Genomic DNA, 24,312 nt, shown 5'->3' with positions numbered 1-24,312 from the left:
AGTTTCTCAAATATGTTAAACACACAATTACCATATGACCTAGCAACCCCACTCCTAGAAACAGAGCCAAAAGCAGTACAAGTAAGTGTTGAAACAAAAAAACTCACCCATGAGTGTCCATAACAACACAACAGCTAGCAGACAGAAACAATCCAAAAGGCCCACCAGCAGATAAAAGGATACACAGAATGTGGCATAGTCATACAATGGAACATCCTTCAGCCAAGCAAAGGAATGAAGCACTGACATCTGTCTGCTACATTGCAGATGAATCCTGCACATGCTGTGCTACGTGCAAAGAGCCAGACACAAAAGGCCATATATTATATGATTCCACTTCTATGAAATATTCTGAACAGGCAAACAGTCCACAGACACAGAAAGCAGATGAGTGGTTTTCAGGGGCTGTGGAAGAGGAAGGAAGAAAAGTGACTGCTTAATGGGTAGGTTCCTTTTGCAGTGATGAAAATGTCCAGGAATCCATGGTCGCGATGGCTGCACAAGATTCTGAATGTGCCAAGTGGCAATTAATTGCATGCTTTAAAATGGTCAACATGAGTATGTCCCATCTCCCTACTGGAAGTCTGAGCTATAGCAATTAGGCAAGAAAAAGGAATGAAAGGCACCCAGACTGGAAAGAAGTAAAATTGTCTCTATTTGCGGATTACATGATTTTAAGTATAGAAAACCCTAAGGGGTGCTTTGGTGGCTCAGTTGGTTGAGTGTCCACCTCTTGATGTTGGTTTAGGTCATGATCTCATGGTTGTGGGATCAAGCCCCATGTCAGGCTCCACACTGAGCGTGGAGCTTGCTTAGGATTCATTCTCATTCTCTCTTTCTCTCTCTCTCTCTCTCTCTCTCTTTCTCTCTCTCTCTCTCCAAATAAATAAATATTAAAACAAGAAAACTCTAAAGACATGAGACCAAAATAAGGTTAGTAAACAAATTCAGTAAAGTTACAGGATACAAAATCAGCATACACAAATCAACTGTATTTCTATACACTAACAATCAGCTATCTGAAAGCGAAATCAAGAAAGCAATCCCACTTACAACAGCATCAAAAATAATGAAATATCTAGGAATACATTTAACCAAGGAGGTTAAAGACATGGATACTGAAAATCATAAGATGTCGATGAAATAAATTAAAGAAGATACAAATAAATGGAGAGAGAGTCCATGTTCTTGGGTTGGAAGCATTAGTTTTTGCTAAAACATCCATAGCACCCAAAGTGATCTACAGATTCAATGTAATCCCTATCAAATTTCCAGAGGCATTTTCCACAGAAATAGAAAATATTAACTCATAATGGACAAAAGACCTGAAACCATAAAACCCCTCAAAGTAAACATACAGAGAAGTTTCCTTGACATTGGTCTTGGCAATGATTTCTTTTGGATTTGACACCAAAAGCATAGGCAACAAAGCAAAAGTAAACAAATGGGACTACATCAAACTAAAACACTCCTGCACAGTAAAGGAAATAATTAACAAAATGAAAAGGCAGTCTACACAATGGGAGAGAATGTTTGCAAACCACACATGTGGTAAGGGGTTACTATCCAAAATATATAAGGAACTTATATCACTCAACTGAAAAAAAACAAATAGTGCAATTTAAAAACAGGCAAAGGATCAAAAATAGACATTTTCCCAAAGGAGACATACAAATGGTCAACCGGTACATGAAAGGGTGCTCAGCGTCACTAATAATTGGGGAATGCACGTGAAAACCACAATGTGATACCATCTCACACCTGTTAGGATGTCTTATAAAAAAGAAAGAGATAACACATGTTGGCAAGAATATGGAGAAAAGGGAACCCTGTGTACTGCTGGTGGGACTGTAAATTGGTGCAGCCACTGTGGAAAACAGTGTGGAGGTTCCTCAAACCATTGAAGCTAGAACTCTCATCTGACCCAGCAGTCCCACCTCTGTGTATATACCCGAAGGGAATAAAATCTCAAAGACATGTCTGCACTCCCATGTTCATTACAGTATTATTCACAATAGTCAAGACATGGCAACAGTCTAAATGTCTGTCCACAGATGAGTGGATAAAGAAAATGTGGCAGATATAACTGACCAACAAAGCAGGGGTCAGCACACTTGAAAGTCCATGTATAACTTTTGACTCCCCAAAACTTAACTACTATTAGTCTACCATTGACCAGAATCCTCACTGATAATATAAACAGTCCATTAACACAAAATTAGTACATGTATTACATACCGATTCCTACAATAAAGTAAGCTAGAGAAATAAAATGTTAAGAAAATCATAAGGAAGGGGTGCCTGGATGGCTCAGTTGGTTAAGCATCTGGCTCTTGGTTTCGGCTGAGGTCCTGGTCTCATGGTTCGTGAGTTTGAGCACTAACAGTGCAGAGCCTACTTCGACTTCTCTCTCTCTCCGTCTGTCTCTGCCCCTCCCCCACTCATGCACACCCTTTCTCTCTCTCTCAAATAAACAAACTCTAAAAATAAAGATCATAAGGAAGAAAAAATGTATTTATGGTCCTTATTGAAAAAAGCACAAATATAAATAGACCTGCAAAGTTCAAACCGTGTTGCTTAAGGGCCAATTGTGTGTGTGTGTGTGTGTGTGTGTGTGTGTGTGTGTGTGTGTGTGTGTCTGTGTGTATAAATGCATATGTGTGTGTATAATGGAATATTATTCAGTCATAATAAAAGAAAGAAATCTTGTCATTTGTGACAACATGGATGGACCTTGAAGGTACCACACCAAGTGAAATAAGTGAGACAAAAAAAAAAAAGGGGCAAATACTGAATGGTATCACTTATATGTCAAATCCAAAAATAGGAAAAAGAAAAGTCAAACTCACAGAAAGAGAGACTAGAAGGCTGGCTGCCAGGGGCTGGGGCTGCAGAAATGAGGAGATGCTATTCAAAGAGTGTAAGCTTTCATTCATAAGATGAGTAAGTCCTGAGGATCTATGTATAGCATGGTGACCAGGGTTAACAATACCATATTGCATACTTGAAATCTGCCAAGAGAACAGATCTTAAGAGTTCTCACCACATACATAAGAAAAGATAACTGTGAGGTGATGGATGTGCTAATTAACTTGGTGTTAATCATTTTGCAACATATACATATATCAAATCATCACTTTGTACACTTAAAAAATACACAGTTTCAGTCATCAATTACACTGACGTAAAGCTGGAGAAAATAAGCTGGTCAAATGGTCAATTTCATATTATGTGTATTTCACCACAGGTTTTTTTTTTAAGTTGAAAAACACACATAAACTGGGCTGCAGCCAGGTGAATGAACCAGCTGTGCCCCTAACCAGGACCCTCCTTTCATCCTCTCTCCGGCCGGCCTGTATGGCTCATGCCTGAGGTTTCCTGCCTCTGAGCAGAAAGGATAAACCTAAGGAGCTCGAATGTCAGCGCGATATAAATTACGGTGGGGGAAAAAAAAGAAACAACGTGATGCATGGCTGAGGATCTAAAAGAGGAATGTCCACCATTGTTTGTGATTATGGATCACATCACAATCTAATAGCAATTTTTATTTAATCAATAATTTCCATGCTGAACAGACAGCCCTGTTACAGAGAATCGACAGGCAGGTACTGATAGCGACAAGCCTCGTTATTAATCTTTCCTCCGCTGGCTTATCAGCCAAACTACTGTAAAAGGCACCGCCAAGATGGATTTTAGAAGCCACCTTTCTCCTCTTGCCCCTTTTCTTCTTCTCTCTCCCATAACATATCACATAACGTAGACTCTACATTTATTTGAGTAACCTGGGGCTTGAGTGGCATAAAAAGGCAGTTCACATTAAGCAATTTCACAAATCAGTGGGACCTCGACCATCGCTCAGGGTTGGCCATTATAGGCTAATAAATCATACTTTCTCTTTGAGTTGTCAATCGCCAAAAAGCTTTGTACAAACGTTGGCATCTGTAATTCCGTAAAGGCTTTTCATCTTGAAATAAGATGCTCTAGACTGATAACAAGAATAATCCCCTCTTGATCAAGAAAAAAAAAAAATCTGCATTTTAGCAATTAAAGCTGCTGCCAGAAGCCAAAAGGCTCAGTACTGAGACTCTAGTGAAGTTTATCTCCGCAAAACACAAGGAGAATACAGTGAGGGTTGTGTTGTATTTGCAGTCGGAACTGCTTTATCTTGCCCTGGGAAATGTGCCCTCTCTCCCCAGGTGGGACAGGAGAGGAAGGTGTGAGAACTTCCCATGCTTCCTGGAAAAGCCACTGGGAAGCCCTGCTCTTCCTGAACCAGGTACATAAAGAAGCGTCCTCCCCAGCGCCTTCTGGTGACGCTGACAGGTGACAGGTGTTTTGTTCTCCTGACGAGGAAGACATTTTCAGAACTTCAGATTATTCATTCCTAACTAGAAAAAAAGGCACACCCCAAATTAAAACAGTGACAAAGAGAAATGTTAATAATCACAAAAAACCATCAGTAAGTGGGCCCTAAAAACTTGAGTAACACAGCCGCCATGTTCTGTAAGTCATCAGAGATCATTCTCCAACAGACCCAACCATTTTGCTTTAAAGAGAGGCAGCAGGGTCGTGCTACCCTCAGGTAATGAACCGGGGGCCATGCACACAAAACACAGGGGTCCTATGGGCAAAACTACCTTCCGGGTGCTCAGCTGGCAACCCGGAAGCTTCTGACTGCTCTCTGAAGGTCATTTACAACATCCACATGAGCTGCAAAAATGGTCACTGTCTGACATCTCCAAATTCCCAAATTAAAAAAAAAAAAAAAAAGTTTAAAATAACTTCCACTACAGAGTCTCACTTCTGGCCCTGCCCCATTTAATACATTGCTGGTACAGCTTCTGGAGCTCTGCTGCGTTCGGCCCTGACCTTTCTGTGGCTCATACCAGTTCACTCCTTCTTCTCATCAGAAACCTCTGAATTCTCCTTACTCCACCTGGACCAGGAGTCACACTCCCAGTTCAGCAAGCAGGTCCCAGGAAACTCATTGTGCTTTAATCTCACTTCCGGTTGCCCTCTGCCTCCAGGAGCACTGTGGTTCTGTATCACCACACTACTCACCACTCTTCAAAACCAAAAGCACAGGATGTAATTGTATCTCTAACCCCACAAAGTGTCAAAAACCCCAGCCTTTTATCATATTAGCATATTAGCCACTATCACAGATAAAATTCTCCTGTACTTTCCACTTCCATTAACCTCTTCCTGTGGTCACTTCCACACAGAAGCCCCAACACCTCCCCATAATGGTCTTTCCCTATTTGAATCCACCTGTCTTTTCAAGACCATGTCCAAATCCACAAGACCTTTCTCTTGAGACTTAACCTTACCTGTTTTCCTGCTGCTCTGCCTGTACCTCTGTAGTCCTCCCAATAGTCTTCCCTGTATGTTCCCCTTACTCAAAGGGGCAGACATGAAAGATATATGTGCCCGCTCTTGTTCCCTCTCACTGGCCCTGACCATGACCCCAACTCTGGAAGTCTGACATGCAGGAGGCTATTTCCTTCTAACACTATGCCTGCAATTTGTGTAGTGGCCACCAGGTGGTGATGATGCATCGTTAACAGGTAAAATCACCAGCCTACACAGGTGAGAGTGAATAATGACATATTCATAGCTTTTTTATTTTACGAAAAGCCTTTACATATTCTTTTTTAAAATTTTGATGAAAAATCTCCTTAATCTCTCCATTCTTCAATTAATTAAGTTGATTAGTACTTATTCTTCCTCATATTTGAATAATGCTTTAGAGTTTTCAAAGGCTTGCGTTATATGATCTCATTCTGTCCCTACTAAAAAAATAAAAATAAAAAGCCCTGTGAGGAAAGTGGGATGGTATTAACATCTCCACTTTACAAATGAGAAACCGAGGGCTGAAATTATAGAATGACTTACTCAGATTCAGAAACAGTTCTTGGCAGATGTAGGAATCAGAGATAAATGCCCTCCTTCCCACTCACTGATTAATGCTAGTTTTACTGGTAATTGGATGGGGTGGGTTTGGGGTGGCTTACATTTAAGGTCTTGGCCTATCCTTTAAGGATATGCCACTTATAGCTACCTTGCCAACATTAATTGTTCTAGAAATGAAAAAAAATTCATCTATGGCAGTATTTAGCTGATCCCAGAAAAGACTAAATGTCCCTAAATTTTCAAAAAAGTCCTCACATTAGAAAATTGCTTTCTGTTTCTGGAGCTGTTTTCTGTCAAAGCAGGAGCCTGATCACCATGCTTGCCATGATCTCAGAAGCTGAAGTCTGAGTGACTTCTCTTGGTCTGCAAAAAAAACAGTGATGGAATTTCTTTACCAAGACAAAGGACTTGGCTGGTAAGAGTCCTTGCTGAATACTGAGTGCCTGACCTTAAAAATGTTGCTTTAAAATTAAGATCTGTAAATCTGTACATATACACACATGTACACAAACGCACACACACACCCAAATACATACCCACAAGTGTACACACATACCACGCATGTACACACGTAAGCACACACACGCACACACACAGGCACACCACATATATGTATATTTAATAGCATTTTGTTTGAGACTAACAAGCTCATCTTTTTTTTTTTTTTTTTTTTTTTTAACGTTTATTTATTTCTGAGACAGAGACAGAGCATGAACAGGGGAGGGTCAGAGAGAGATCTGAAACAGGCTCCAGGCTCTGAGCTGTCAGCACAGAGCCCAACGCGGGGCTTGAACTCACGGACCCGCAAGATCATGACCTGAGGCAAAGTCGGCCGCTTAACCGACGGAGCCATCCAGGCGTCCCACTCATCTTTTCTTTATAATCTGAACATTCTAGAGCACACTCAAGGAGACAATTTATCTTAAATCACAAATATCCTTTTTTGTTTTGTTTTGTTTTCCACACCACAAGAGGAAAGATTTGGGACAGAAGAGGCGGCAGTTTTGCACCCCCCCCCCCCAAGGGATATTTGGCAATGTCTGGAAAGACTTTGGGTTGTTACAATGGGGGAGGTTCCCTCCTGGAATCTAGTGGGCAGAGGTCAGCAATGCTGCTAACGGTCCCATGACAAGGTCAAGGATGGCCCTCACATCAAAGAATTCTCTGCGTTATTGTGCCGAGGGTGAGAAGCCTTGGTTTTGGGTGACCACCAAAGAGAACTTTGAGAAGGACATCAGGACAACAGAACATACAATAGCACGAGGCTCTGAATCTCAACACTGCAGAGGCAAGAATAAGGAGGGATGTACAGTATAAGGAACAGACCTGGAGACCTTTCTCCAGTCCTCCTCTCTCAGGAGTGGATGAACCAGGGACCTTCGGCATCTCTATGCAATTATTAATTTCAGGGTGACATAACAACCCCAACACAGCCTGAATACCAACCTGAACCATATTTTTTATGGGCAACATACATGAAACTTAGCAGCCGGTAAATGTCTTTACACTTTTCACTTCTATGATTATTTTTTAAGATTTTACTTTTAAGTAATCTCTACACTCAATGTGGGGCTCGAACTTACAACCCGAGATCAAGAGTCCCACGCTCCATTGACTGAGTCAGCCAGGCGCCCCTACGCTTATCACTTTTAGAAAGAGAATCACTAATATTTCATGGAGTATAATTTTTAGCTAATTCCCTCAACAGTTTTAAGAGGTAAATACTATTATTATCCTTATTTCACAAGGAGGAAATGTGACGTGTCTTGGGTAGAGAGCAGGCTTTGAACCTGGGTCTGTCAGCTTTGAAATGTACATCGCACAGGAGTACAGTGGCAAGCCCAAGTATTCTTTCGGATCAGGTGCCATGTATTCTTACAAAGTCATCATCACCGTCGTCACTATCATGCCTCACAAGTCAACCCCCATGCTCTGCTTTGACCTGAACTATTTCCACCTGTTTCCCAGAGGTCTTTTCTGATATCCCTTATGTACCTCTCTCCCTCCTGTAAGTCCCCAGAATCGCAACTACACAATTCTGGCTTCATTACGTCCTGCCTCATATGCAATCACTATGCTTTTATGATTCTTTGTCTCCCCCTTGCAATGAGAATGGCCAGTCCTGGAGGATGAGTTCTAAGTCCTGTGGACAGTGTGCCCACCATGAGGCTGGGGCAGGGAGGCGGCACGCCAGCTTCACCCAACATTCTTCTGGTGAGCGGTTGAGCAAATGCCCGATCTGCTAATGTCAGCCTCTCTCTCTCCTGATAAACAACAGGACACACTGTACTGGGCAAGATCTGCTACAGGCAAGTATATTTCAACAAGGTACACAGCCCAGCCCAAAGTGACCGTCAATCCTTCTTGTATGAAGTGGGTCTACTCAGAATATTCCAGGGAATCTTACCTAAAGTATCATTCAGGACCAGCTCAGAGGAAAATCCTCTCCAAATGGAAGGAAGAGTTGCTTGGATTAAGAATTCCCATGAAGTATTTCAGCAGGTATTTCAACATTTCTGGGGTACACCATGGCAGAACAAATTTAAGAAAGACATCTTACTTAAAACACTGGTTTCTTTTTTTAATTTTTTTTTTCTCAGAGAGGGAGGACCAGGGTGGTGGGGGGGGGGGTGCGGGGGGAGAGGGAGAGGGACAGAGAGAGAATCCCAAGCAGGCTCCACGCTCAGCATGGAGCCCGACACAGGGCTCGATCCCATGACCCTGGGATGATGACCTGAGCCAAAATCAAGAGTCAGATGCCCAACGGAGCCACCCAGGTGCCCCTTCAAAATATTGATTTCTTATTCTTTGTTCAAGAGGTAAGAACCCTTACTCAGTAAAAGAGAAATTTTAATTCCACAATTACTCAAGTAATTCATATACCACCTCCGAGAAGTATTAAATGCAATTATTCTGGAGGGCACTTAATCTACAGGGTTGAAAAGATCCTGGGAAAAAGATGGCAAGGGACTGTGTTCTCCAAAACCCCACCTGGGGGCAGCCATCCGTAACAGACTGTACATCCCACCTCCCCCCCCACCTCCCCGACTGCAAGGGGGGTGCTCGCCAGGGCACCCAGGTGGTTGCCAGGCAGTAAGTGGGCACCTGAGAGGAAGCCTGTTTGCCGTCCCTATCCTAAGGACTATCTAATGCAAATCTTTCACTTGCTTTTACTAAACTGAAGTCCAAGGAGGTTAAATGGCTGGGCCAAGTCCCATCTGTCAGAACTACACTGGGAAGAATGGTTCCTGCCCTCAGTCAAGTGCACGTTCAGCAACAAGGAATATAAAATAAGCCTTGGAGCAGACTCCCAGAAGCCACAGACCCAACAGCATGGCTCCCCTCCCCTCCCCTCCCCCACTCAACCCTGAAAAAACAAATACATAAAACAAAGAGAGGGGAGGCACTCTTTTCCACCTCTGTCTGTTTCTCATTAGGCCTACTGCATGTGATCTCTGCTTGGCCTTGGATGCTGGGGACTGCATTTATTTCCATGGCTGTTTCACGGTGTGATAAGTGAGAAAATAACGTTCTGAAGGGTCATGTGGTTCCAGGGAGGTCATCCCCAGGGTCAGGGCAGAGATGGGGCTGCCACTCAGAATGTCGCTGGCCCTGGGAGGCCTTCCCTGGTGGACCACACAGCCCTTCGTGCCCCCCACTCAGGCTAATCTCCTGAGTGTCTCTATGGGAACGATTTCTGCAGGTGCAGCCCAGTCAGTAACTTTAAAAAGAACGTGACCCTTGAGGCGCAATTGTCAGAGGATAGCTTTGAAGTTTGTGGTTCTTAGTCTGCATTTTACACGCAATATTTCCAAATAATTAGAGTAACTAAATTAACTAGCAACTCCATGTAGGGAAAATGAGATCAAAATCTCCACTCATTCGTTTTACGTTTTATGTGCACACAAGACTAATTTCTGCCTCGTATCTGAGACCGCGATCACATCTTACACTTTTCTCTTAGGTAAAGATACACAATGCAACTTTAGCAAAGGGATCAAAATTAGATGGAAAATATTTAAAATGCAAATTTAGGATCATGGTATTAATATGAAAATAATGTCTTCAACACATCCTCAGTTCCCCACATTTCTACGGATGCACCAATTCTTCACAGATTAGATGTGCCTTCTTTACATCTAAATCTCTAGGATATTAAAAAGAAAGCCCTTCATTTTCATGCTGCCTATGTACAGAATTTGTTTTCAAATGGCAGCAAAGGTGATTATAACTGTATTCTTCTGATAAAGGGAACTACAGCATGCTTTAGAGATCAAAATTTGCAGCATAGGAAAGCATTTAAAATCCAAGTAGGTGGTTAATCACTCTACAAAAAGGTGAATTTCTGACACCATGCTTAAAAGATACAAATGGAGCACAGGGACTTAAATGCCACCCAGTTGAGGCTGGGACTAATATAGACACAACTCACGTTCTCTGCCCTTGGGCCCCACTGGCAGGAGAAAACACCCTCCTCGTGGAATTGCCTGAGGCCCTCTCTGCGGGCTCATTCTGCTAGGGATGGGTGGGGAATAAACAAAGGCTAGTATCCAAACTCTGTAAAGAGCTCACCAAACTCCACACCCGAAAAACAAATAATCCAGTGAAGAAATGGGCAGAAGACGTGAATAGACACTTCTCTAAAGAAGACATCCAGATGGCCAACAGGCACATGAAAAGATGCTCAACATAACTCCTCATCAGGGAAATACAAATCAAAACCACACTCAGATATCACCTCACGCCAGTCAGAGTGGCTAAAATGAACAAATCAGGAGACTACAGATGCTGGCGAGGATGTGGAGAAACGGGAACCCTCTTGCACTGTCGGTGGGAATGCAAACTGGTGCAGCCACTCTGGAAAACAGTGTGGAGGTTCCTCAAAAAATTAAAAATAGATCTACCCTATGACCCAGCAATAGCACTGCTAGGAATTTACCCAAGGGATACAGGAGTGCTGATGCATAGGGGCACCTATACCCCAATGTTTATAGCAGCACTTTCAACTATAGCCAAATTATGGAAAGAGCCTTAAATGTCCATCAACTGATGAATGGATAAAGAAATTGTGGTTTATATACACAATGGAATACTACTTGGCAATGAGAAAGAATGAAATCTGGCCTTTTGTAGCAACGTGGATGGAACTGGAGAGTGTGATGCTAAGTGAAATAAGTCATACAGAGAAAGACAGACACCATATGTTTTCACTCTTATGTGGATCCTGAGAAACTTAACAGAAGACCATGGGGGAGGGGAAGGAAAAAAAAAAAGTTAAGAGAGGGAGGGAGCCAAACCATAAGAGACTCTTGAAAACTGAGAACAATCTGAGGGTTGATGGGGGGTGAGAGTGAGGGGAGGGTGGGTGATAGGTATTGAGGAGGGCACCTGTTGGGATGAGCACTGGGTGTGGTCTGGAAACCAATTTGACAACAAATTTCATATTTAAAAAAAGATAAATAAAGCAAACTACTCTGTGAATGTGAAAAAAAAAACTGTTAAAAAATAACGTGCCTATTTACAGACCTTAGGAAAGAACACTGTATGTGTTATTTCTCAGCCAGAAAGGGGGTTACTTCACTGAAACAGAATGTAAGGAAGGACAGTGCTAGAGCAAACAGGTGGCCATTGGGGACGGTGATTAAACTACTTTTATTCGGCTCCCAGGCTCCCCAGCAGTGATGTTTGCAAGCACACGCGGCCACTGAGCGGTGGCGACCCAAAGGAGGTGCGCATCCTCCGCAAACACTGAGGGGACGTCCAATGTCATTCAGAAACAAAGTGTGCGGGTTTCGGAGAACCTGGGACTGACTGACGGGTGCTCACGCTGTATGCGTTTCAGACGCCTCAACCCTCCTAGAGCAGAAGATGGGTTCTACCTTCTAGGACAGAATTAATGCAAGAGGGAAGTGGGTCTCAGGAAGGTTTGGAAGCCTCGCTCACCCATGAGAGAAGCCAGGCGAAAAGACAGAATTGGAATTTTTTACATTCCAACAAAAATTACAACTTCACCTTGGCTCGGGTCATGATCTCATGGTTCATGGGTTTGAGTCCCACATTGGGCTCTGCACCCGCTTCGGGTTCTCTGTCTCCCTCTCCCTGCCCCTCCCCTTAGTCTCTCTTTCTCTCTCAAAAATAAACAAACTTAAAAAAAAAAAAATACAACAAAACCAGAAACACTTCAAGAACCAATATTCTACAACTGTCAGAGATACATTTAAAATTAAGATTCAGGGACACCTGGGTGGCTCAGTTGGTTAAGTCTGACTCTTGATTTCGGCCCAGGTTATGATCTCATAGTTCCATGAGTTCGAGCCCCGCGCTGGGCTCTGCACTGACAGTGTGGAGCCTGCTTAGGATTCTGTCTCCCTCTCTCTCTGCCCCTCCCCCACTTGTTCTCTTCCCACCCCACCCCCGTTCTCTCAAAATAAATAAAAATAAGCTTTAAAAAAGTAAAAAAAAAAAATAAAATAAAGATTCATGTCTTTTGTAACATACAATACACAACAGCAAAAAGAGAGTCTAATTAATTTGGAGTTGAAGGGAAAATGTGGACTTTTTGACTTATTTTGAGTCATTAGAATACGTGCTTTCAGATGTCGAGGGAAGAGAAAGCACTTGCATCTTGACAAATCAATAATAAATTCCATCTTAATCAAAGGCGCTTTGAATTAATTTTTGTACCGTACCTCCTTCCTACACTCTCGTTCGTTCTATTTTAACTGACACCAAGGAAGGGACAAAGTATAACAAAAACGTGGTTCACAAAAGTACACATCTATCTTCTTAGCTTCTGGGCACAGAAATAAATTTATGACAAATTTAATACTAGCTTGAGAGTAACTAAGCCCAATTATAATTATCTGGCTGGGAAGAGAAATTAATTAAACGTCCTGGTGATAAAGACCCCACAGCAAACCTAGAAGAAACACACCCATGGAGGAGGACAGGCGCTTGAAATAAAGGAGAGGAGAAGGGAAAGGCAATATTTAGCCCATCTGCTGGGACAGTAATGGGACGAGGTCATCTTTTCAAGAGAACACGGAGTGCATTACCCTGGAAATGAGACTACCTGGCGGGCAAAGCCAGCCGGGTCCCTAATTCTCCTCTTCAACTTTGTGATTTGCTAATGGGAAACACATGTCTCCCTTTTGCACCAAGTTCAAATGACTCTGGAATTCCAACCGTGCAGCTCAGCGACTGAACCAGAACAAGGGGAGAACTTGTCAGGATTTAAGAGCTTTCAGTAAAGCCCTTCAATCGCAGCCAGCACCCTATTCCACGGAAGGATATCAATTATAGATAGTGACTTGCTTTAGCAGGCAGTCGGGACTGTCAGACACTAGATAGACAGCCATGAAGAATCATGAATCTTTCTATTAACTGTAAGAGGGGGAAAAAGAATGGGTCATGGCTATAAATAAGGCAGAGCATCAGAATGGTTTAACACCTTGCCTCTTGGTTGTACGTAGCATGAAAATGCAACTAATTCCCAAAATGTCCTCTCTCCGAGGAAAGCTGTGGGAATGGAAACAGTTAATACTGCCCTCCGTCTTTAAGAAAGTGGGTTTCACAACTGGCATTTTTTCCACCTGCCACCAAAATAATGAGGTGGATGTGAAGTAGCTTTTCCTTCAATCAACAAAAAAATAAAGTGTCCATGCTACAGCAGGCCATTGCTGGTGCTAACGAGACAGCCGTGAGTGGGAAGGTGCTCGTGCATCCTGCAAAGTGAAATCAACTTAAACGCACGAATTTGGACTTTCCACACTTCAGATAACAAGTAAAAAGGTGGAAAATACGTGATATAAACTGGTATTTTTATGTATGTCACCGCAAGTCATAATTTTAATCCACTTAATTTGCATAATTTATCTCAGACTAAAATAACATCAAAAGTAATATATTGGATTTTCCCCTAATCCTGACATGAGTAACTCCTACCTGATTTGGAATAAAAAATTTCCACTGTACATGGATTTGTTTATAATTTTTACGATACAACAGACAACACAGTGGTCATTCAAGGCGACAGTTTAAGCAGACATTCCTTCAAACTACTCAGATCTCTCTATGAAAACATCATCACTACCCAAAACCTTTCGCCCCTGAGATTAAGTACAAACACCTACAAGAGTCACGGTCTTGTAAAAGCTTTCACATGAAACAGACAGCGAAAAGGTGGAGTTATTACCAAAATTCCCCCAAAATGCGACCTCCGACCTGGTGCCTCATGAGGAGCACAATTCCTTTTAAATGTAGGCTCAGAGGAAGCTCCCATTCCATCCCCGCATTTGATAACAGCTGAACCATAATTACAGCCCCCCTTGGAAACTACAATGACCTATCTGCAGAGAAGGCACCAAGAGATGGGGACGTTGTCAAAAGCAAGCAGCCCAGACAGAATCTCGTTCCTGATGGCGGTTTGCATGCAAACAATTTCCCCCTTGTGGATGCCTGTCCACTCGTTGTATCACAAAGGGTATTCCTGACATCCTTCCTCTTCGGGAAAATTTGCCTACCCGAAAAGAAAAATTCCAAACTTTTTTTCTTCCCCTTTAGTATTACAATGTCTGTGGTTCCCATTAAAAGTCAGCAAGCAAAAAGGGCCATTAAGTAAGGCTTGGCTTAGAAATAACACTTGCATCAAATTAAAGAGAGAGAGTCGAATTAGGTTCATGGAAAAATCTGAAAATACACCTTAATTAAAAACATTTGATTTTCTAGGTTCTTGCTGCGCTGAGAAATCTCTAATTCTTCCTGCACAATTACAAGGGGGCATGATTACAAAAGAAACGTTTGGGGGGGGGAACCCTGCTGATGTCATCATGTTAACTTCCCAAAACATCCTGTATATAACGGATCTCAAAACCTGGCAAACCTAAGACTATAATGTGATGGCGGCATGCAGAATATATTACAGAGGATGAGCCAAGTTGCAGAAGACACACTGGGGGAGCTCACGAGGCCCGTGAAAAATGTGGGCTGTGTCAGGGGATGTATAATTTTAGTGCTTAAATGGACAAGGGCTCTCAAGAAGTATGGATCATCTACAATTAAAAGTTACTATAAAAGAAAAGAGACTGGGGGTAGTGTGTGTGATGTGTGCGCGTGTGCTGGGTGGACAAAGAGTCCCCACGAAAGCTGTTCTGTCAGATCTTCTGTCACATTAAAAGCTGATGAAAAGGCCACACTCTGATGAAGCTGATGAAAAGACCATCCTTAATGCCTTGATGGGACCCCTGTGCTTCTGCACAGGAGTGTGTGTAAGCCTACAGCTTTTTATCCTCTATCATCGGAAGGCCCTTCCGTCTCAGTTGCTCCTGGTCCCATCTGCTAGGGAGGTTCCTCTGGTGTGGAAGAAAAGTCCCAAATAAGATGAAGCACTGGTAAAGGAAATATGCCCACTCAGGTATGTGGGAGTGGGGAGGGCACTGCATTATCGGAAACAATACTCGGGCGGGGGACGGGGGGGGGGGGCAGCAAAGACTCCTGAACCTGGAAGAATAAGACAGAGCGTGGATCTCAATGTGACCATGTTGCTGGTCTCAAAAGCACACGCCACAGGACACATTTTAAAATACACATCACTCTTTCCATGAGACTCTCCGCCCTGCAAGGCTTGGCCGGAAGTCAAGAAATGGTGCTAATGGCTTCTCCAAGCATCTACCTATCTCACACAGAGTACTAATTGCCTCATAAAATAGTGGGAGGCTCCTCAGATGGTGAGAGTTTGGAAGAAGAAGGCAGAACGGAAAAAAGGAATCCCCCACCTCTAAAATTTTTTCTGCTGTTGCCGGGTCTTAGAGAGGAGAATCAAACTTGGTTAAAAGGTTAATAATAATTCATGTCCAGCTTACTATTACTCAATAACCATCAAAGACGCTAACTCAAAATAGTGTTTTCTGGCTTACAGGATCAGAGTCATTACACTCTCTATTGAAGACTTTATTGAATTTTACACTAAGCTTTAGCTGACTGAACAGGTCAAGCACCGTGGCTCAGAGTTTTCTTTATTCTCAGAAAAGTCATAAAGCCCTCTCCAGTTTGCAACGCTGCTAGCTAAGAAACTTGACTCGGCGCAGGGTCAGGGACGCTGACCCCACCGACAAGGTCGCAGAGCTGTAAAGCCCAGTCCCCGCGGCCCCCCACTTACGTGCACCAGCTGCTCCTGGGTGTCGAACTCCCGCGTGCAACCTTCCCAGTGGCAGTTTGTTTCATAGATGACTTCAGGCTCCTGTTTGCTTTCGTCTTTGTCCCCTTCCTCCTTCACTAGGGTTGTCCCTTCCGGCTGTTCCTGGGGGGGCAGGGAGGAGAGAGGGAAAGGATTCAGACACAATGGAAAGAAGGCAAGAGAAAGGGAAAAAAAAAAAAAAGACCAAAAAAAAAAAAAAAAACCCAACCGCGTGATTTCGGTTGGTCTGCCTCCTGACGCAATTTTTCAGTGAAAATAAAATACAGCCCGGGTCTATTAGCTGGATTTTGTGACTCGAAGAAGTCAAACATATGGAGTCATCTGTGTGCATGTTTTCTGATTTGTGGAATGTATCTTCAGAGATTGTTAATTTGGGATTAAAAACAACAGTCCAGGGGCGCCTGGGTGGCTCAGTTGGTTAAGTGTCCAACTTTGGCTCAGGTCATGATCTCATGGCTCATGGGTTTGAGCCCCGGCGTCGGGCTCTGTGCGGACAGCTCAGAGCTTGGAGCCTGCTTTGGATTCTGCGTGTGTGTGTGTGTGTGTGTGTGTGTGTCTCTGTCCCTTCCCTGCTCATGCTCTCTTTCTCAAAAATAAACATTTAAAAAAAAAAAAACAGCAGTCTAAGCTATGATGATGATAAGAAGTGGAGGCCAAACCTTGCCCCTGAATACAAGAGGAAAAAGAAATTAAAATGTAATCCCCTAAGAGAAGCAATTAAACTAGTTCATGTTGTCTTTACTCAAAAGACTGGTCTCTTTTGGTCAGATTCTTTCCAGTGTATGAATTTGTTTATTCTCCTACTTTGGAATCAGGGACGTGGTTTGCTAGTAATTCTGATTCTGTTTTCCCTGCCATTGGAGGCTGTGACTGGCACTTTGTGGGTTTTATAGGGATCGTGTCTTCCTGGTTCAACTTCTGATCTCCAAAGATGTGGCTCGCTGCCCAAGAACCACAGCATCTAAAGGTTGGCGGCATGGTCTTTTCTCCTCTTCAAGGCAGCTGATCACGGCAGTGAAAATACAATTTCCAGAATGCTGGGAGAGTATTAGGTGCATAGACTCGGGATCTAATCTGGGACAGGGTGACAAAAACCATAAACAGGCACTTCGGTGTAACCGCCAAGGTTGTTGGCCAGCAGAATTCCAGAGGAAAGGTGGATCTCAGAACCTACTACACCCATTTATTCCATCCTCAAAATGCTCATGCAAAAGGAAATTTGGGTGGAGGTGGTCTGAGCTTGGGGCTGAAGCAGCCTTGGATGTAGAATCCAGATTCTGTGGACGTCCAGACTCCTGTCCAGCCCCTATTTCCAGGAACTAAAATTCACTGACCTCCTTCTTGTGTTGGGCACAGGGACCCTAGGAGATGGTATTATTATGCCTCTAGGCACAATAAACATATTTTACAACTGAAGCTCAGAGGATCTAAATGCCTAAAAGCAGAGACCAGATTGGAATTCTAAACTTGTCCTTTCAGGACTTTGGAGAAAGGACCAGAATCTTATCGGCCTTCAGGTAGGTCAGCTGTGCCTTGATCCATGCCCTCCTGTTCTCCAAGCTCTCCTGGCAAGTGGAGAAGGCGAAATAAGAACAAAGAAGAACATGATGGGTGTAGGGAATATCACTAACTCTGCCCAGCTCAGACTTAGGGCCAGGAGTTCATTATTTCAGGCCTCAGACCAGGGCTAAGGACCAAAGCTATCGGCGGTCAGTAACAAATTAATCCAACCACTGAGACCACACACTTCAGGTTATAGCCCACACAGCTTCTTGCATTTTCTTTGTGTTTGCTTCTGAGCGAGAAAAACAAACGGAGTCACTCCACAACTGGCCTTTTGTCAAATGCATGGGTACGGCCAAGGTCAAGGCCAAGGCCACAGTGAATGAGGAAATGCTGTGAGAGACGCCAGCCCAAGGGGAGCAACGAGCTGGCCGGGGGAGCTGCGGTGCCTCACCTGCTGACCCCGTGGCCCTGGGCTGGGCAGGTCTTCGTCGGGTTTGATCTTGGACCGTTTGTTGTGCATCAGGTCACCGGTGCTACTCACCGCGGACTCACTCGTGGGCTTGTTCTGCCGGTCGCATTTGCAGGGACAGAGACAAAAATTAGGTTTTCATCAATGAGTGGGACCATCGCTAAAACATGCAACTCTAGACAAGCAGACTTATTTGGCATTAGAACAATAACACTGATAATGCTCCCATCCCACGATCGCAGAGCTCAGAAAGTGTGTTTGAAGCGAGAAAATACATCCACGAGGCAGCTCCTTGTTTACACTCAGGACTAAAAACTCCCTGTGGCTTTTAAAAGCTAAGAGAATAGAGCAGGGGGGCCTGGGCTTTAATGAGCTCCCACAGCGTGTTGAGAAGAACAAAGTGGTGAGTTGGGTAGGGAACCAAAAGAAACCATCTGCAAAGTTCTCTAATTCAAGGATGCAGATTCTTCTGGGGGCAGTATTAGTGAGGCGATAGGAGGACACAGAACAGAGGGCACAGCATGGTTCTATGCTGCCCGTGAAGTATCCCATGATTCTAGGCGCCAGGGGACAGCAACCGAATGAGAGCAAACCCTTCATGCAATGTAGTCTACTGGGCAGGGTTAGAGACAGCACCAGGTCAGAGGGAAGCCTCATCAGGCAGCCCGCTTTTCCACCAAAGATGAGATGACTCTGGTAGAAGAAGCTACTGTTTGGTGAGGAACACATACAGGGCGCATTCGTCAAACCTGAAGCCTGCGGCCCTGGGTTAGGAAGACAGGTTACAGTAAGGAAGCCATGACCATGCTCGGAGCTCACGAGGTGACGTGGCTCTCCTCTAGGATTACAAGACGGATCAGCTCATCGAGCTGTCTCTCTTACCTGTGAGGACTCGGAAGGGCCAGAGCTGACCTGGACGGGGTTCAGAACCGTAGGGATCCCAGGAATAGGCCTCTGCGTTGGAAAAGTTGGGGCAGGGTGGATGAGTGGAGGGCTGTGTCCAAAGGCCGAGCCTAAGCTCTGTTGTCGGCTTAAGATTTGCTGATGCATATGGAGAGACACAGGTGCAGAAGGGTAGGTGAAGCTCAGGGCAGGGCTGCGCGGGGGAAATAAAGAGAAGACCATCATCTACGCAGAACGCTGAGGTTACCGCAAGCACGCTATGGGCGCATCTTTATGCCTACTGTTACATCCCAAATTACATGAGGTCTGTCTGTTTAAATTAGAAGCTAAAAACAGTTATTGATGAACACCTTGGAAGCTTCCAAGAGAAACACGGGGACTGAGGCAGGACACGCGCGTGCGTGCACCCATACAGGACACGCGCGTGCGTGCACACACACACACACACACACACACACACACACCTGAAAGAAGCTTCAGCAAAACGGAAACAAAAGGCGTCTGCTCAATAACGGCTATTTATTGCAATAACAAACTTCATATAAAAATGAGAATGGGTGACGACATGCTTTATAGTACTTTTATTGGCTCTCAGTGCTGTATGTTCCTGCGCATGGGGCAATTCCTTTAATCTCGGCTCACGCTGCGTGCTTTCATATGTCTCCAGATCTTATTACAAGAGGAAGGAAAATCAATTGGTTAAATGTGTTTTGAACACCATGCTTGTCATATCACTCATTTGTTTGTAAAGATGGAAAGCTTGGTTCATCCAGAATGCCACCTAAAGAATTTCCATCAGTGCCGTCTGGTTACAGAAGCTGATGGATTAACCTCTCCTGGCTGAAATCGGTGATCAATGGGCTTCGGTGGAGGAATATTCCAATGGGAGAGCACAGCCCCCTCTCCCAGCTAAATGGCATTAAATGTCTATGAAAGCCCATTATACATGCTAATGCCTGTCACCGCTTCATTATGCCACAGCATCGCCCAAGCTACTACAGTAAATTCCGAGGAAGCCACACTATTACCTAAAGATTTCTCGACAAGTAGACAGTGCCAAGCCATTCTTTGTGCCAGCACGGTTTAGGAATCAAGTCCTCTTAAAAGAAGAAAGTGTGCTTGAGGAATTTTCCAATGGTTTTAAAAAAATGCATGAAAAACTCTAATTGCATTCATGAACATTTCTTTCTTAAAAATAATCGGTGAAAAAAAACCATATATATGTATTTCCCCCATCCTGCTGCATAATACCCAGAAAGAATCAGGGTTTCTTGTAATGTCAGAGGTAGAATTCATGCAAATTTCCAATCTGGTGGGTTAATTACTATTGCTGTTAAGCGCATTAACTGAGAATATAATAATTACAATAACAAAATGCAAACCATTTCAACAACTTTAAGTAATAATTCCGAAGATATACTCTGTTCATTAATGTGACTCCACATTTTGCCTATTTGACTACAATCCATGAAAGGCGGCTTCAATGGGATTACATTACTATTATTCCTACAGAGAACCTTGCATTACAATAGCTTGCCCATTTAAGACTGAATATCATTAAGAATACCCTATGAGAATTTCGCCAGGCTTGGAGGAACTCTCCTTTCATTCTGTATTGTAGTTCTTTAATAAAGGAAAGCAGAAACATGGTGAAAACAGTCATTGTTCACAGTAAGTTAGGGAGAAATCAGTAATAATATTCCGTTTCTGCGGTGCTACAGTTTCTGCGTGTTTCCGAAAGCAACCATGAATGATTACGGCAAGACTCAGCTAAGGTAGCCGTGTGGATGATTGATAGGGCATTAATCAAAAGATGCATATCTGCCTCAGAATTTGTCCACAAGCTTTCTTCTAATAGCTGATTTCATGTTCACTGAGCTCTATGCCCGTTTGTCCAATTTATTTTTCAGTGTACAAGCCATTCATCAAAAAACACAATGATTTAACACCCCCACCCTTCTCCTTTTGGTGAATGGGTATTACGGAGTATAACTACCTTATTCTGCTCATTAAAAAAGCAAAAACCAAGAGCCCACTACACACGTATTTACAGTGAGACACAGACTTTGCAGGAGCCTCCAGACATCTTGCCAGAGTTTCCTGAGCCCACACGATCAGGCAGGCGTGGGAGGGAGCACGGACGGTCAGTTACACTTCTAATTCTCAGAGGCACGACATCTGGGGGCTCAAAAAAGTCAGGACCTGATTAGGAATCGAGGCCATTAGAGAAACCATTTCATAGGACAGGAAACACCCTCAGTTGTATATATGAGCAATGTACAGATGTTCATAGCCACGCAGGATGGGTCTATTTTTCCTTTTAAGAAGACGTGGGAGAGCAGGAAAGCAAGGCCCAGCCTCCTGCTGCAGGGCGGGCCCTGTCCTCAAGGTACAATCAGTTTGACCTCAGCGGACAGAAGGAAGGGCGGGGACAGCTTTTGACACATTTGGGGAACCAACGTCCCATCTCCTTGTGGGCCTGCTTTTTTGCAGGTGACAGGAATAAACCTCCAAAATCCATGTCAACTCTTAGGGATACCACGAGAACAGGCACAACGGATGAGCGTGTTCAACCTCACTGCTTATTCCTAAGGAGCCAGCCACGGGAGCGCTCTCTCCTCCACACGCAAAGGGCAGGCGGTGGCGGGCACCCGCGGTGGCCTTGTCCCAGCCTGCAGAGCCGGGGCCGCCGCTGGCTCCTCGAGGTGCTGCGGGGAGCTGGCTGCTCCTCCAGATCGCAGAGCCTCTGCAGAACTCGATGACAGACGTGGTTCTTGGCTCTGTCACAGCATCAGCCAGGATCTGGAGCCAAGGCTCTGCTCACTCTCCAGGAAGTGTAGCGGGGGAGACAGAGTTGGTGAGGAAGGAGCATAAGAGGGGTGATGTTTGGGCACTGCATAGGGATGTCGGCAACAACGGAAAGGATGCACGGGGAGAACCGCTGAGGAATTCCCACGGGAGGGGGGTCAGGGATCAGCAGGAGAGTGCCCCCACACCGGCACTGCAGTGTCCTTCCTGAGCTCAGTATGGCTGGGTCTCAGCTTTTACATGTCACCTGCTCAGACAGCAAGGCCTTCTGAGACTCACGGTCTGTCTCAATGAGCCCCTCGGCATGACTGGTCCAATCACTCTCTCCTGTTGGGACATCTCTGTTCCCCAGTCACACCCGCGTACTCCGAAGTCACACCCTCCCTCTCTCTAGACTGAAGGGTCCCGAAGAGCTGGCCCTTTGGTGCCTGGAACACTGCCCAGCACACAGCGGGCACTCAACGGTGAGTCAGCAAGTCACCAAATCTCTTCCTCAGTTTCCAATTGCCGCTGCAGCAAATTACCGCCAACTCAGTGGCTTAGTTAGTATCACTTAAGTCACACACACTATCTTGGTGGCTCACGAAACCAGCGTGTGTTCTTCTGGAGTCCACAGGCACTTTAGAAGCTGCCCGCATCCTCTGCTCATGGCCCCATATCATTCCGACCCTCTTCTCCAACTCGAACTCTGACACACCCCTGCCTTCCTCTTGGAAGGATGCTTTTCATTACATCAGGGCCACCTGAATAATCCAAACTCATCTCCTAGTCCCAACATCCTTAACCCCAGCTCCAAAATTCCTTCTACCGTATAAGGTAACGTGCTCATGCGTTCCTGGGATTAAGACGTGGAATCTTTGGGGGCCGATCACAGTCAGAGCAGTCCATTCAAAGGAAAGCATGTTTTCCTCTGAAAGCTACAATTTGACAACGTGTCTGTAAAACACAGTAGAAACGAAATTAGTGTCTAGGTTCTGATTGTTCTATAGGACGTCAGTGGCTGAGGATAGTCTTTGCTGAACACGGAGGTCAGAATTAAAAAAAGAACAAAAAATAAATCCTACCTTTAGAAACCCTAAAAAAAAAATAACTTGCTAAATAGTTCATGTATTCATTTCATAATTTCCTAGAGATATAAAGTATTGCTATTGTTGGGAATTTTTATAAATCTTCTGTGTCCTCTAAAGGAAGACACAGTCTATTTAAAACTTGGTCTACCTGAACTTTATTACTTCAAAGTCTTTTACATTTCTGTGCACCCTATTCTTTCCTGTGGATCACTTGAAGAAAGATTAATTTTACAATCGGACTTCCGGATCCTCATCACTCAATATTTAGCTATATTAAATATAATTAAAGAAAACTATTTTTAGAGCTTTCACTTCTTTTCCCAATGACTACATGAAAGGTGGGGTAACTTAAAACACACAAACATTCATAACAATGTGACCTCTAATTATCTATATTTAGTCAATGAGACTAGGAGAGAAACATCAGATGGCCCCCATCTTCCCAAGCAATGTGCTAACAAGGTCACAGGCCTGCCGAGACAACGATCCCAAAATAAGTCTTATGGAGGAGAAGAAAAAGAAGTGCTAAAGTCACAGAAGTCTGAGGCACATGGGTTCCACAGGCCCGGGATCCTGTGGTGCTGTGACTACGGGATGTGTATTCCAAGCGTCCCAGCCCAGATACAGCAGAGGATCTTCTAGAAACTAGTGATCCTGGCAAAACGCTTTGAGCAACACTCTCCTAGGACAACGGTTATAAAGTCAGAATAAATTAATTTCAATACTAATTTGACCTTCCCTTTTCTCAAGAGCAGAAAAAGAGTAAAGGAGGGATTTTAGGTCGTTTGAATATAATATACGTGGTATTCTCTTCCATCAAATAAAATTTCTATCCATTAGGACAGATACACAGTTATTAAATTTTTTGTTTTAGACAATACCTTAAAGGGGCATTCCTCTATGTTTGGTGACTCGGGGATAGAACTCTGAGCACATGTAAATAAAATTACGCATGCACGGTCACCTGGGCGCATGGGTGGCTCAGTTGGTTAGGCGTCCGACCCTTGATTTCAGTTCAGGTCATGATTTCAGTTTGTGAGATCATGAGATCTAGCCCCGAGTCGGGCTCTGCGCTGACAGCAGGGAGCCTGCTTGGGATTCTCTCTCCCCTTCTCTCTCTCTGCCTGTCCCCCATGTGCATGAGCACTCGCTTGCTCTCTCTCTCTCTCTCTCTCTCTCAAAACAAATAAATAAGCATTTTTAAAAAACAATACAAAAAACAAAAACTACTCACGGTCAGTTCCCCCATTATGTTCAGCTCTGAGCTAAGCTAACAATGATCAACAAACTGTCAACTGAGTGGGAAAAAGCTCTTCTATTTTCCAAAGGTTTAAAACGAAAAGTCCCAAAGTCTGAATCTTTGAGAGAGTTTTGATGTATTTATTCTCTACCAAAAATAGAGGTAAAGTTTTGTCAATCTTCTTTTGCGAAGCGTGGTTAAATTTTGC

At 43.9% G+C, this 24,312-nt stretch overlaps 1 protein-coding gene across 17 annotated transcripts in view; it reads right to left on the bottom strand.

Moving 5' to 3' along the window:
• The window catches only part of GLI3 (GLI family zinc finger 3), a 281,827-nt gene that overhangs the window by 54,520 nt on the left and 202,995 nt on the right, over positions 1-24,312 (bottom strand). For all 17 annotated transcript variants that reach the window (XM_042963632.1, XM_042963719.1, XM_042963712.1 and 14 more), the window contains 3 exons: positions 18,966-19,179; positions 18,066-18,179; positions 16,070-16,210 (listed from right to left, as the gene is read on the bottom strand). In XM_042963632.1, coding sequence (XP_042819566.1) covers positions 16,070-16,210; positions 18,066-18,179; positions 18,966-19,179 — 469 coding nt within the window. The remainder of the gene's footprint in view (positions 1-16,069; positions 16,211-18,065; positions 18,180-18,965; positions 19,180-24,312) is intronic.

Source organism: Panthera tigris, chromosome A2 (assembly GCF_018350195.1).
Source record: "Panthera tigris isolate Pti1 chromosome A2, P.tigris_Pti1_mat1.1, whole genome shotgun sequence".
Classification (NCBI taxonomy): Eukaryota; Metazoa; Chordata; class Mammalia; order Carnivora; family Felidae; genus Panthera; species Panthera tigris.
The sequence above is the reverse complement of the archived record's forward strand: the minus strand, read 5'-3'. Positions and strand labels throughout refer to the sequence as shown.